The sequence below is a fragment of the Augochlora pura genome, chromosome 2 (genome assembly GCF_028453695.1).
Source record: "Augochlora pura isolate Apur16 chromosome 2, APUR_v2.2.1, whole genome shotgun sequence".
NCBI classification, from domain to species: domain Eukaryota; kingdom Metazoa; phylum Arthropoda; class Insecta; order Hymenoptera; family Halictidae; genus Augochlora; species Augochlora pura.
Genome location: NC_135773.1, coordinates 21,223,311 through 21,237,801, shown reverse-complemented (window position 1 = coordinate 21,237,801; position 14,491 = coordinate 21,223,311). Strand labels below are relative to the sequence as shown.

The window sequence follows — 14,491 nt, the reverse complement described above, 5'->3', positions numbered from 1 at the left end:
TCGTGATGCTCGTGATTATATTAATATTCAATATTCAATATTCAATATTCAATATTCAATAGTCAATAGTCAATATTCAATATTCAATGTTCAATGTTCAATGTTCAATGTTCAATGTTCAATGTTCAATGTTCAACGTTCAACGTTCAACGCTCAACGTTCAACGCTCAACGTTCAACGTTCAACGTTCAATATTCAATAGTCAATAGTCAATAGTCAATATTCCTATAGTTCGAAATAAAAATAAATTCTCCTGTTATCAAAGTTTAATAACAAAACTACACAAAAGCAATAAAAGTGCTGATCAACGCAGCGTCAAAGAAATAGTAGTGCAAGGGGTTAATTGTGTCCACAAATATAACAGGATATTATAAATGAAAGGAAAATATTTAACCCATTCACGTCGTCGCGTCAAAAGCAAATAAATGGAACAAAAATATTTCTGCCAGTCGCACGACTGTGTTCCACTGTTCTATTTCTTTCCTAGATCTGAGCGCAATGTTAAAACAGCTCCACCGTGTTCAACGTTAAAGAACCAGCGGACAGGAAGAGGCAACACGCGACGTATTAAATTCATCTATAATTGACTGGTGTCTCGAACACAATTGCCTGAATTCTAAGGATCCCTGTTCGGAGAGCGGGACGATTTAAAATTTAGTGGCAGAGGCGTGCCCGCGGAATCGTGTTTCGGTAAAAAGGAAAGTCTCCCGTTACCGATTAGCGTCCAGCCAAGAGAGGGGGAGAGGGTGTGGTTCGGCAGCCCCGATTTCTCGAAATATTTTGACAAGAAACTTAATATCGTCGCCCTCCGGCCGACCCGGAAAACTTGAGACCACGCGAAATTATACACGGACTGCTCGTACCTGAACCGAAGGACTGTCTGCTGCGTCTCTCTCTCTCTCTCTCTCTCCCCCCCCTTCTCGTCCTCCTCTTCCGTGATCCTATTTCCACCGTTTCCCGGCCACGAGAACGCACCACAGAATCGAGGGTGTGTGTACAGCAGCAGTAGCAGCAGGGTGAACTGCGTCGTCGAGAGGAACGCGAGGCGCAGGGCGCCATTAGACGGCGAAGGTCATCCACAGTAATCATTTTCAACCTGTCGTCCCTTGTTTCGAGCGACATCGCTTTGCGGGTCGGGCCGGCGTTGCTTAATGGCTCGGAAAAATCGGAATCATCGCCGGCATGAATACGTAATCAGTTTTTCCGCTCGTCCTTCCCTCCGCCGCGTGACGTCATCGCTCGAGTTATATCGAGTTGTAACTCGGCGATGACCCGGGGACTGGATAGAGCGAACGCGAGATTTCGGTTCGAAACGGGTCCAGCGATGTCGAACGAAACGCGGTCGAACAGCTTTAATGCGACATTTCGCGTCGATTAATTCGCCCAAGTCGGTTCATCGTCGTCGTCTATGACGCCGCGTTGGAAATTCAGAGTTTGGTGCAAAGTAGTCTACTTCGACTACTTCCACCACTTCGTCGTGCGAAATTCAGATGCGAGCTTTTTGCGCTTCATTTGCTTCTCCGATGAATCATGCGGACGATGAAATAGTGAACGTATCTCGGAGAAGACGAATATATTTGTAGTTTGAATAGATATGAAATATCGTTTAAGTTTTTAACTTTAAAATTATTATATATTTGACGAAGCCAGTTCTTTGAAATTATTTTTATTCTAATATTTAGACTATTGTTGTTGTAGCTTCTAGGCTGCGGAAGTTTATCGTTTGGCGAAGCTATAATAATGCCGAATCGATGAGACTCGGATTAAAGGGATTCTACTTTCTTTATGTATCGTTTTAGAAAATTGTGGGTAAAATGTTTATGTAATAATTTCTGCCGGATTTTCATCAGATTTAAATCGGATGCCATGGACATCTGATATAAGCCTGAAGGAACATGATTTGATTAAAACGAATTAATACATCGTTTTGGATATTTATGTAATGAATGCAAAAATGAGAATTTCTCTGGTGGCTGTTTTTATTAACATTTTACCGACCTATAAATCGGCTATCAAGCATGTCAACCAATAATTTATCACCTATGCATCACATCTTTGTAAGCTCCAATATTATCATATAATATTTTAAATATAGTTCGCGCAGAACAAAATAAGAATAAAATAAATATTCTTTGACGTTAATGTTATCGAAATATAACAATGTTAATACGTTTAGTTACTCTACAATGACGCAAATGTTTACAGCCGAACAAGCGGTCGGTAAAGTGTTAAAAATGATATAGGTCGTTCGCATTTTATACAAAATTAGGAGCTTTATGTTATAATGGATTATTAGTGATTTTGTTTTATATGTAATCAAAGATAACAGTTTCTTCGGTTCAAATGGGTCGCCGGGTATTATAGTAAAGCGCGGTGTCGTTCGCGAGAACGTTGGATCCGTGATAAATATCAAGAGTAGACCGCGGCGACGAACTCGAGCGAGAAGCACGTCGTAACCGCTGCACGGTCGTTTGCGCGACTTTATGGATTCGTCCCGTAAAATTCTAAAAAGTGATCTTTCTCTCGGACGGAAAATGGACACAGTTCCCCTCGCTTCTGTGCGAACCCGCTGAAACGACTCATCGCCAACGAATGAACACGAGAATGGTATTATTATGCTCGCGGAACCGTGCCAATAGATTTCAAGAAATTTGGAAACGACCGCTCCTCTTATTTCCACGGCGTTCAATCTTAACACTTTATCGACCGGTATTAATCCGCTTTTTCTTAAAATCGGTAGCTTTGTGAATCGATTGTCACGGTAACTAATAATTTATTATCTATTGTTGAGATAAATATATTAAATGATACTACCGCAAGCTTCGATATTATTATATAATTTTTTAAATATTAAATATCTCTTGCGATTAATAAAATAAATAAAATCAAAGTAGAAACAAAAATTTAACATTGACGTAAATGTTTAAGGCCGAATGACCGGTCGGTAAAGTGTTAACTATTCAGTTTTTGTTTGTATGAAATTGCATACAATGTCGGAAATTGAATTCTTACCTGGACTAGGATTTGAGAAGGAGCCCTTCGACTGAGAGAATCCTGAAACAGAAAATTTCTTTGCTGTAGAATTATTGACAATTTGACGATTAAATCTTTGCGCTAGGCGACGAAAATAGAGCGCAATAACAGCGGACATTTTTAGCGTTATTTTTTCATGACTCTAACTATAGCTGTTTCAATTTAACACAAAACCTACATGATATGAAAGAGGAGATACATGACAACGATTTGTTTTACCCTTTGCACTGGAAGGCATTTCAACTGCAAATCTAAAATAATTTTTCTGGCTTATAGTATTTTCACATTATATAACAAAATTTATTGTACGCGTGTGAAATTGAGTCTCATGACTCATATAACAGTTACACTTCCATCCATTTTTTTCAATTTATGCTTTAGTAATATTTATAAAAATAATTTTGGAACGTATTATAATAATATTAATGGTGCCGCAGAGTCATTGCTCGAGTGCAAAGGGTTAACACTAATACGGTCAAAATGACCGGTTTCCAGTTTTACAATATTACAGAAGCTTTACAGCCCTTTTTGTTTGAATAAATAACGTTATTCTAGCAAACTTTATAATTAAATCTTGATAGAGTCTAAACAAATTTTGTCTTCTCGCTCTTACGAGTCAACGCGCACCAATGCATACAATATAGTGTTAATTAATATAGTTCAGTGTTAATAGGAAAGATCAGTAACAGTTTAAACGATTAATCAGATAATACGCTATAAAAGAGGGATCAACATTTCCAGCGACACGCGAGCGGTGCCATAAAATGGCGCCGCGGCTGTTTCTATCATTTTTTTCGACCGGCGCAAACATCTCGGTGGAAATTGCTGTAAAAATTTTTAATTGACCACGAAAACAGTAACTCGCGCTGCCCGGCCGGCAGCTCCCCGGGCTCAAATTACATTTGCAAATATTCATCGCAATAATTATCCGTCGTTATAACGAACGCAGGCACCGAAACAAATTGCATGGGGAGGAGGAGGAGGAGGAGGAGGAGGAGGAGAAAAAAAAGGAAAAGTGTGTATCGCGAAATGAAATTTCATCTAAAAATTAACTAGAATTCAGGGAAACGCGTTTCGTACAGGGGCGAGGGGGGTGGCGGCGGCGGCGGCGGTGGCACGCGGGCTGCCTCGGCGCTCGACCCTGATTAACGGCTCCGCGAAATTAACTCGACAATTATTTCATTAGCGCCTAGTAAGACATTTTTCATCCAGTCTCAATGGGCTTTCGGGATCTCGCGGAGGTAGGAGCGAGGCGGGAACACGGGCCGCGAGAACGAACGCGAGGGAGACACGTGTTCCGGGCGCCCCGCTATAGCTCGCGCCGAATGCACTACCCTTAATGACTCGACGAGAATTAACTGTAATTTAATTAATTAAAATCTCGCGTTAAAAAAAAGCGCCGGGGCTTCTGTCGCTCGCGGGACTAGACGTGACCCAGGTCACCTCGTTAGAATGATTATCAGAAGAACTCGGAACTATCTTTTACGCTCGCGGGTTAATTTCGTATCGATCCGCTACGCTGCTGGATAATGAATATTTTAACACTTTATCGACCGGTAGCCTATAAATCGGCTTTTCCCCCCAGATCGGTTGCCATAGTAACCCTTAATTCGTTATCTGTTATCGAGATAAATGTGTTAAATTCTACTGCAAGCTGAAGCTTGCAAAATTGAAATATTATTATATATTGGGAGTACAAATTAGTTCGGTCCGTTCTTTTGTCGTGGAAAATGCATTTATGTCGAGAACAAAATGAATTAACAGATTAATCAAAGTATCGTCCATCGCTGTTTACTACTTTTCCCCATCTCTCAGGCAATTTTCGAATTCCATCTCAAAAAAATATCTCGTCTTTTGAGGCGATCCAAGTTACAAGCCAATTTTCGATTTCTGTACGATTCTGTCAATTTACGAAAACTTTTACGACCGGCCGATAAAGTGTTAAGCAGCCCGCTATGCAAATATCTTTACAGCCGCAACAATTTTTTAAATAAATAGTATCGTAGCTACCATTTGAAAGACTTCTTTTCCGAGTGCTGTTAGGGGTAATATATTAACAGTAATAAAAGGCCGCTGGTTATTCTTTATTTTAAGTATTCTTCGCTGTTTCAAGTTTAACCCCTTCAGGGATACTGTCACGTGTATATTTAATGTTCTTTAAATTATGATTATTCTAAGCGTAAAGAAAACGAGATGGACGATAAATAAAAAGAAATAATTAAATAGACTCTCGCCTGCCCTAAAAATTCATCTTTAAAGAGGTTAACATAAATTTTACAGGTAATAGCGTTCCGTAAGGATCGATCTTTTTTTATTTTCAAGAATATTCTGTCACCAGCACGAAACGAATCCCTTTGCACTGATCAACACTGTGCGACGTATTCAATTTGAATTCACTGAAACAATTCAAATTGAATCTAATAGAAACATTTCTTACTCGATCATCTTCGAATATTTCGCTACGGAAAATAAATGCCGGAATTATTTAACAAGATTACGGATGAAATCGATTCGGCGACCGGGATCGGTAATAAACCCGTTGAATCGCTCGCTCGTCGCCGGTTACATCGATACCGTGTCACCGATAATTCGCCGGATAATAGGCCGCGGAACAAAAAAAACAGTTTTAAACGTCGCCGGGTACCGCAATCATTACGTTCCCATAATTTCCGCGCAACGGGTGACAAGCCCGCGAGGCATTCATCGCGGCGAACAACGGCGATATTCGTAATTAGAGGCAATTTTGAAAACCTGCTGGTTATCCTTGGTGGGCGCAGACGTTCGTGTTCGGTCTCACTCGTTAGCTCCGCCGCGGATTTAATTGCCCAGCGCGAGCACGACGCAACAAATCCGCCCGTTAATCGCGCGACCGGATTCTGAATCCACTTTGTGGACGTGGTTCCCCGGCATGTCGCCGTGTCTGTGCCGCACACGTACACGCCTGTATCCGCATATACACCCGCGCACACGGTCACGCGTAAACGTACACGCCTGCACGGCAAAGGCTGCGAGCTCAAAAAATACACGCGCGCGCGTACGTATATTTTTTAGCTCGTTTCCTGAAAAAGTCGACAGGCGACGCGTCCCCAGCCATCAGACAGCCGGGGCCCTTTCACGCGGCTTAGCGCCCGGGAATCGCGTCTATTAAGACGTTCTCGCCGTTTCCCGTCTTCTAATAAACTCGTCCGGCGTCGTAGCCGACCGGTCGGGGGGTTGAAAAACAGGGGTTGAAAAAGATTCCCGCATTTCTAAGAAGGTTAGGGTCTCGTTCCCGGTCGACGGAGCGATAAAGAGCGGACCCCGGTTTCTCGGGCGTCGGTGTGTGTGTGTGTGTGTGTGTGTGTGTGTGCGCGCGCGGGTGACGCAAAGTTCGCGCTTTCCGTGTAACGCGGTGCCGGGCCAGCAGGGCTCGCGGTTGGCTGGTAGTAGTGGGTGGTAGTTGTATAGTCGCAGTTGTAGTTGCGTGGGCTTGGCGGCCACCGGGAGCGGCGGGACTCCACCCTCAAACGACTTTAACGAGCCGCGCCGTCTTAAAATGGGGATGCCGGGCTCGCGCCGAGCTTGCGCGTTTGTTTGATAAATTAACCCAGAAAAGTATGCTCCAACGTCGGAACACTTAACAGGCCTTAGAACCGTGCCGCGCCGGCAAATATGGAGCACGGTTTCGGCGATACCTTAATACAGATCCCACACGCGGCAAACGATTTCTCAGCCGGTTTCGAGAACACGCGCGCGCGCAAGAGCGGCCAAGAGACGCCGCTCGCAATTCGTTTCGAGCAGTCGTTCCCTTAATCGCACTTCAAAGTTTCGCCTTTGCGGTCGGACGGTGGCTCTCCGAGGCACCGCTCGAAATTGTTACGCGATGTTCTAATCAAATTTTAACATTAGCGAATTTAGTTATTTTTAACCACTTGGCTGAGTCGATATAGGTTGAAGATAAATTTTGTTATGCGTTTTATCAATCACACTGAGTGAAGTCTTTTTGATAATTGTTCTATTAGAATTATCCTGAATCATGCGAAAGACTATGTTACCATAAGCATTTTGACATAAATCGTTGGAGAAGTATATTTATTATAAGATGTAAAATTGTTATTTCCTTATGACGTGTATCACGTCGTACACAGCTAACAGGTTAACCCTCAGCACTCGAGTGGCGACTCTGCGGCGCCATTAAAATTACTGTAATACATTCCAAAATTGTTTTTAATAGCCAAAGCTTAGATTTAATAATTGTTCAAAGTGTAAGTATTATATGAGTCACGAGACTCAATTTCATATGCACGAATGAAATATTGTTACATAAAATGGAGACACTAGAAGCCGGAAAAATTATTTTAGATTTACATTTGAAATGGCTTCGAGTGCAAAGGGTTAAAGGAATGATTAAAGCATGAACTGTTAAATAGACTTAATTTCATGTACGCATAAATTGCGCTTACTGGTCGTAAAAGTCAAAATGGCTTGTGCTACCGCAAGAGAAATTGCTTGCAAAGCTGATGTACAAACGAGTGATATTAGGCTGCAAACGAGTAATATTATGAACCGATCAAGAATAAAAGCCAAACCACGATTGACAAAGAAGCATAAGGAGCAGGCCTTGAATTTGCGAAGAAACGTATACACTGGAAGAAAACCTGTAGGAATAGAATCTTTACAGATGAAAAACGGTTTCGTCTGGATGAATTTTTAGAGTATGAAAGAAGAATCTGTTTAATTATTTCTTTTTTATTTATCGTCCACCTCATTTCATTCGATGAGATTCTTTTGGTAGCGAATAATTTTTCTATCGATTCTCATTTTCTTTACCCTTGGAATAATCATAATTTAAAGAAAATTAAATATACACAGTATCCCTGAACGGGTTAAACTCGCCACAGAAAATAATACTTAAAGCGAAGAATAAACAGCAGGCCTCTTGTTACTGAATAGTGCATACTATTATCATCTAATTCTTGTACTACTGCAACAGGCCGGATTACAAACGTTCCCGTAGCAGATCGTCGAAAGTCTGCATCGTCGCCGTGCGGTTCCGAGCGCTGAAATCCATCCGCAGTTGTTCACTTAAAGGTGGTTCGGGAACGGGGGGGGGGGGGGGGGGGGGGGACGCGTGTCACGGGGCATTATGATTCCATCGGCGTGTTCCGCTTTTCCCCGGGTCTCCTCCTCCCCTTTGCCCCCGGGGAACGTGAAACTTAAACCCCGAATCCGCGTCTCCACGGGTGAAAAGGTTTCAGATTTTTTGAAAACCCCTGACAATACCGACCACGGGCCGCGCCGCCGGTGACAAGACATGGGGCCCTCCACCATTGAGAAAAATCCACTTCCTAGGTCTCGTGTTACCCGGCGTATTTTGACAAGATCTCATTGTCGTCGCGCGGCTAAGCCCTATTGACTCTATTATGGGCCTATTAGTATTATGGTGGGATTTGTGGTTACTCCTTGAAAGACGTCCTTGCCCCGGTCCGCCCCTCCTCCACGGGCCTCTTTTCTTGGCCCCCCTCTCCTCCCCCGAAAACCGAACGCCTCCATTCAAGACGCGCCACGGACGGACGTGATCCCCCCGGTGATCCCGCGTTCGCCGTGTGCAATTTTCCTCGACGCGGAGTCGAGTCAGCTAGAGCGAGTCGATTACACGCTCGTTTCCGCCATTTGTCAACCTGAATTTTACGGAGACACGTTCGCCCGTTCGACGACCGACACCGCCCGTCGCGCGCACCAAATTATCCCGTTCGGTTCTTTTCGACGTTTGTTCCAAGCCTGCTATTGCATCGCCGCGCGTGGCGTCGTTTTAATTGAATTTTACTTGCTTTACCCATCGCGCTGCGATGTCTTCGTCGATTACCACTTTTTCACCGTTAATAATTTCCCTGATGTCACGCGATGATTTTAGTTTTCCGTTTGTCTTCATTTACTTCCTTTATTATATATTTAAATATTTTTTCTTAATAAATAATATATTAATTATGGATTTATATATATAAATGGTAGATTATGATGGCAGAGGATTCCAATTTTGTTACGATTTAATAGCAATGATTGGTATATTTATTGAGTCATGCGCGAGGTGTTTGTTACGAGTCTGACTCGTTATAATAGTGCAAGGGATTAATAAATAGCCTAATGTCAAAAATTCTCTATCAATAATTCAGTGTACGTGGATGTAGGAAATATAAATCAAATACTCTTATGAAGTATTCATGATTAGAGGAAAATGAAACGAACAAATAACTTGAACACTACTGTTCTCTACAATAAACTGTACATATCATTTTTGCTATATACTGTACGACCTACTAAAAGAGTAGTTTCTATAATGCATACGATCACGTTTGCTCATTAGTATAATAAATGTCTTATTAATCCCAGAGTACAAAGAAATCTTTGCGGAGGTGCCCTATGCTTTGCTAGACTCCAATTAAACAAATTTCCTAAAGAGCCAAGTAACTACGTACGAACATAATTAAGGTTTTCAAGTTTGTTCGACGCCCTTTCGATAAACCAACCATTAAGTACACGCTACTTTAATTGCAACTATCTCCATCGAGAGAGAGAGAGAGAGAGAGAGCTCAGTCGACACTCCGCCCGTGCAGAGTTCCACTTTTTAACGCTAGAGCTACCATTCGAGATTACTCGCGTCCCAACGACTGTTTCTGATTTATCCATGCGCGTATAACATAATAATAATACTCCATCGAAGTCCATCCTAAATGGGCACCTGTAAGTTGCATAAGAGTACACAAGCCGTTCGACGCGTCCACTATTTAAAAGTGTACTCTGTTCACGTTCCGGCCCAGTGGCCGCGCGACCACACGGATTTTAATTAATCGACCGAGCGGTTAACAAAATTATTTGTGAGCGTGCGTGTCGGGTCGCGTAGAGCCACTGGAGCAACGAGAGAGCCGCGCGACCCTCTTGCAAGGGAGACTGTTGACGAAAAATCTGACTGGCCGGATGAATTGCATCGCTGCGTTTCAATCGGTGCATCTGGTTGTTCCGGTGTTACGAACAGGCTTTGCTTTTGTTCTTTTAGAAATTTTTGATACTTTGTTTTGATGATAACAAGCAACACCGACGACCAAACCGAATGAAACGATCCCGGAGATTCGAGGCGTGAACGAAATCAAACAAATTGCGTCCGGTTTTTGTTTTCAATGGTTTTCGTTCGCGCGACTGTGGAAGAGCGTGACGAGGACTGCGAGGCAGCCTGGAGCTCTACTGTAATCCTAGAGGAGGCGGATTAGAGGTAGTAGTTAAGGCAGGTATGCTACGCGTCCAATGATGGACCCCGCTCAGAAATAAGCCTCACCCTTCGCGCGCGGCCTTAGAAAGTCGCGGAGTAACCTGAACGAGAAGATCAGCGGGCGACGTCTCGCCTGTGAAGCGTAGCCTGCGTGAGCCTCGACGAAGATCATTCTGCCCCATTCTGTGACGTTTAACCGAGCTAGTTGACTCTTCTGACTGGGTTCTTGAACATCGGTACAGAGAGTTCGGGTCGTTTTAGTGTAGCTTTTGATTCAACCTCTTACGCACGGCTGGATTTTGCGCGGATGAAATTTTTCATAACTAAATTACTATTTTTCTTAGTATATATATCTTTCGCTATAGCTATATATATCAGCTATATATATTCTTTCCCTAGTATAACTTTCACCTTAATTATTTACTTCAATAACTAGTAATACAATTGAATAAAGTACGAAACATCAGCGAAAGCCACTATAATGGCGCGTCGTGCCTAAGAGGTTAAAGGGTGAGTTGTAGAGCATTGTATAATAAAGCTTGGAGACATTGAACTTTGTGATACCTTTTTCACTATCTATACGCAAATTAGAGAATTTCTTCGTACGTTCTTAATGGACGTGTACGAAAATGAGTAATACACTTTATACACTACACGAAATACTTCACTACAATATAATATATATAAAATAGCGGAACTTAGTGCAGAGTATCTATATTATGTGTAAGATCGTATTTACCTGTATTCGGTAGTGAACGAGTTTACAATGCGTTTAAAAACACGAATAAGTATAAATATGTAAGAGAAACTGTAATAATTATTCATGTAATTTTTCTGTAATGCTCAAGCCAACTCTAAATTCTCATTTATCTATAGAGAGAAGGCTAGTTTCTTATGTCAAGCGCTAAATCCCATACACAGTGTTATCGTTGCGTTTCAACAATTCTAGTAAATGTTCACAGATCTTCCTCCATCTTTAGAAACAATACTCTGGCTCATTTACTCGATACTCTCTGAATTCTTTAAAATGGAATCTATACCCAAATTCGATGAAAACTGTGATCGATCAAGATGGTTAACCCTTTACACACGAGAAGCTTTGAGATTGAGTCCAGTGAATCATCAAAAGGGTCTTTAACACTAGATCGCCTAAGCAAGACATTTTGTCTGCTTTTCAATTTCAATTGGAAAAATAATTATGTAAATAATGACACAGCTTCTTATAATTTTGTGACTTTTTCTACAACATATAAATTCGTTTATTAATCATTGTTGTTGCCCCCCCCCCCCCTCCTTCATTTCCGGTATATTTATGTGTGTTATACCTATATTGCCGAAAAGCAGTCATCTTTCCGTCTTCAAGATCCCGTCTTTCTAGTGTTAATAATGTCCAAATTATTTTGGAAACGATGCAACAATTTTCATTGGCGCCGCTCGAGTGGTTAATACGATCGGTGATCGATCGCGGATCATAGCGTTACAAGATTCGACGGAGTACAGGCAGGCGCGACGGTGCCATCGGCGCGGCGAGTTTCCAAATTAGACGAAAGAACCGCGAGACGAGTAATTAGCCCTCGCGAGAACGGCTGGCTGCGGTTCCCTGTGTAATTCTCGATGCCCCGGGGGCCGGGTAACGAGCACTCGGTAATCGGCCCCCCCCCCCCCCCCCTTTCCCCCGGTGACTCGACGACAAATAATTACCGGCGTAAATAGCAAAAAGAAGGAGTTCCTACGTCGGCGTCCGATGAAAAGAGAGCTCGCGCTCGCGCGCGCGGCAGCCCAGGATAAAAACAAAAAAATAAGCTCTATCCTCGAGATCGGTGTCGCGACGGTGTACATACACCGTTGGCCGTGCCAGCAACATAGATACGAGGAGAGCGGGGTGGTCGTCGTCGTCGGCACACGGTCTCGCGGAGAGACGCGCACGCACGCACTCGTGGCTCCGAAGAGCCCCGACCACGAAGAGAAGCCCGCTACCTTCTCTCGTTTTCCAAGTCGCGAGAGCAAGCATCGCGGAATGAGCTGCTACTTAGAGAGAACGGGTGGAAACGCATTCACCGGCACGCAATCAAGTCTCCTCCTCGTGGCTTGCCCGGCCGCTCTATGTATATGTGTGTGTGTGTGCACGTATCTATCCACGGTGTGTGTGCGTGTTTGCGGCGCGGACACCGAGCGTGCTTCTCGCCGGTGCGCTCTCTCTCTCTCGCGCGCGCGCGCGCGCGAGCTTACGTACGCGCGTGTGAAGTCGCGCGCGTTCCCCGGTGCCCATTCATACACAGCGCCGGGCAAGATTTGCTTCGCGACACCTCTCCAGAACGGAGAAAGCGAGAAAGATCGGCAACCGGGACGGCGGGAGCGAGAGGCGAGCGCGCGCGCGCGCGGGGCGACCGACGTCGAGGGAAAGAAGAGCAAGAAGTCGGGGTGAGGAACGGGTTGAGAGGAACGGAGAGGAAGAGAGCAGGAGAGAGCGGAGGAGAGAAAGAGAGGAGCGAAAGCGAGAGAGCGGAGGAGAGAAAGAGAGTCTGAGAGAGAGAGGAAGGGAAAACGGAGGACTACGCGGCGCGTACCGTGTGTTTGAGGCGTGAATTCATGTATGCTCGCGAAGCACTCTTCACCGGGGACAATCGAGGTGTTGGACTGGAAATCCATACCAATTTGAGCGACTTACGGTCGTTCGCTTGAAAGCACGGTACACGCCACCGACGGTACACACGCATCGCGCGTACACACACGTACGGCCGGGTCTCTCCGTGCACACGCGTTTACGTGCGCGCCGATGCCGAACCGAGCGAACGCGAGCGCGCGATCCGCCGAACGGTTTCGGTGCCTCGACGTGTCCACCCTGAAAAATGGCTCTTTGACGCGTTCGCCGCCGCACCGATTTTACATACGACCGATACTTCGACGAAATTCAAACATTTCTATTATAGTATATTTTTGCCAACCATCAATTTTAGCTTTCTTGCTTCGTTCGCTAATTATCGTTGGTCATCGATGTATTAAACCTTTGCACTCGAAGCTATTTCCATTATGTTTTAAACATATTTGCTGAGCTCCGATATTTCTATTTTATATTATTTATTGCGATTTATGCATATCAAATTGAGCTTATTGGTGGGTGTGATATTTGTTATTTTAGTAATCTTTAAATATAAACGAGTCTGATACTATTATAATTATTTTGAGAAATAGTGTAGCAAATTTTAGTGACGCTTCAGGATCGCCACTCGAGTGCAAAGGGTTGAACTTTCGCTGAGGAATCACAGAGTACAAATCAGCGTTATTAACCCTCTTGCACTACTTTTTCACGCTGCGATGGTTTATACTTATTTGTCCTTAATAATTTTAATAATAGGATCAGACAATTTTTTTTCTTTTTTTTTCGATGCAGAAGAAATGAATAATATACATATCGTGTCACGAGTCTGACTCGTTATTATAGCGTAAGTGGTTAATTACGCTGAAGAGCATGTAAGATCAGCTGACGAATTAAAAAAGTAGACGACTTTTCCTTCCTCATGGCAGGATACATCATACTCGATTCAGAAATGTTCCCTTTTCTCGGAGAAGATGCTAATTATTTTCTCCACAATTCGAAATCTCGTCAAAATTTATTCTTAAAAATTATTATCGATTATCATTTATTTATATATCTGACGATTAGAACGAACAGACTAAGTCTATGACTACCTTAAACGTCTATAACTACCATTTATATACAGTTGATACAGTATTTGGTATATTAGTAGTTAACATAACATAAAGTCGAACCATTGCAAAGTGTATCGTAACGCGACGCATTAAACGGCACATAGCTCATTATATTATTTTCGGATAATGCCGACTCTCGAGATTGAAGTGTCGTTCGCGAAAACGTATTCATCCGGAAGGGAATTAATGCATCGAATCGCACAAAAGTTATATCGCTCCCATCGTCGGGCCCCCGCGCGCAACAGCATCAAGTGGATGTTAATTAAGAAAACTAAGAAATATTTGCGCGGGCGCAAGAATGGGGAAGTCCTCGTTATTTCGCTGGAGCACAATCGGGTTTAGTATAAAACGGTCTGATCCAGACGTGTAAACAGGTATCGTGATCCTCGACCGAGCCGCGCGCTCGCGCAAGAGAGAGAGAGAGAGAGAGAGAGAGAGAGTGCCAGTGTGTGAAAAGGGTGTCGAGGATGCATCAACGTTCCATTCGCAATTCAGGTGTCCCAT

General features: G+C 43.4%; 1 protein-coding gene across 1 annotated transcript in view; it reads right to left on the bottom strand.

Annotated features, from left to right (window-relative positions):
* The window catches only part of LOC144477328 (uncharacterized), a 106,070-nt gene that overhangs the window by 75,028 nt on the left and 16,551 nt on the right, over positions 1-14,491 (bottom strand). Inside the window, exon 2 of the mRNA XM_078195012.1 lies at positions 3,013-3,054. Coding sequence (XP_078051138.1) covers positions 3,013-3,054 — 42 coding nt within the window. The remainder of the gene's footprint in view (positions 1-3,012; positions 3,055-14,491) is intronic.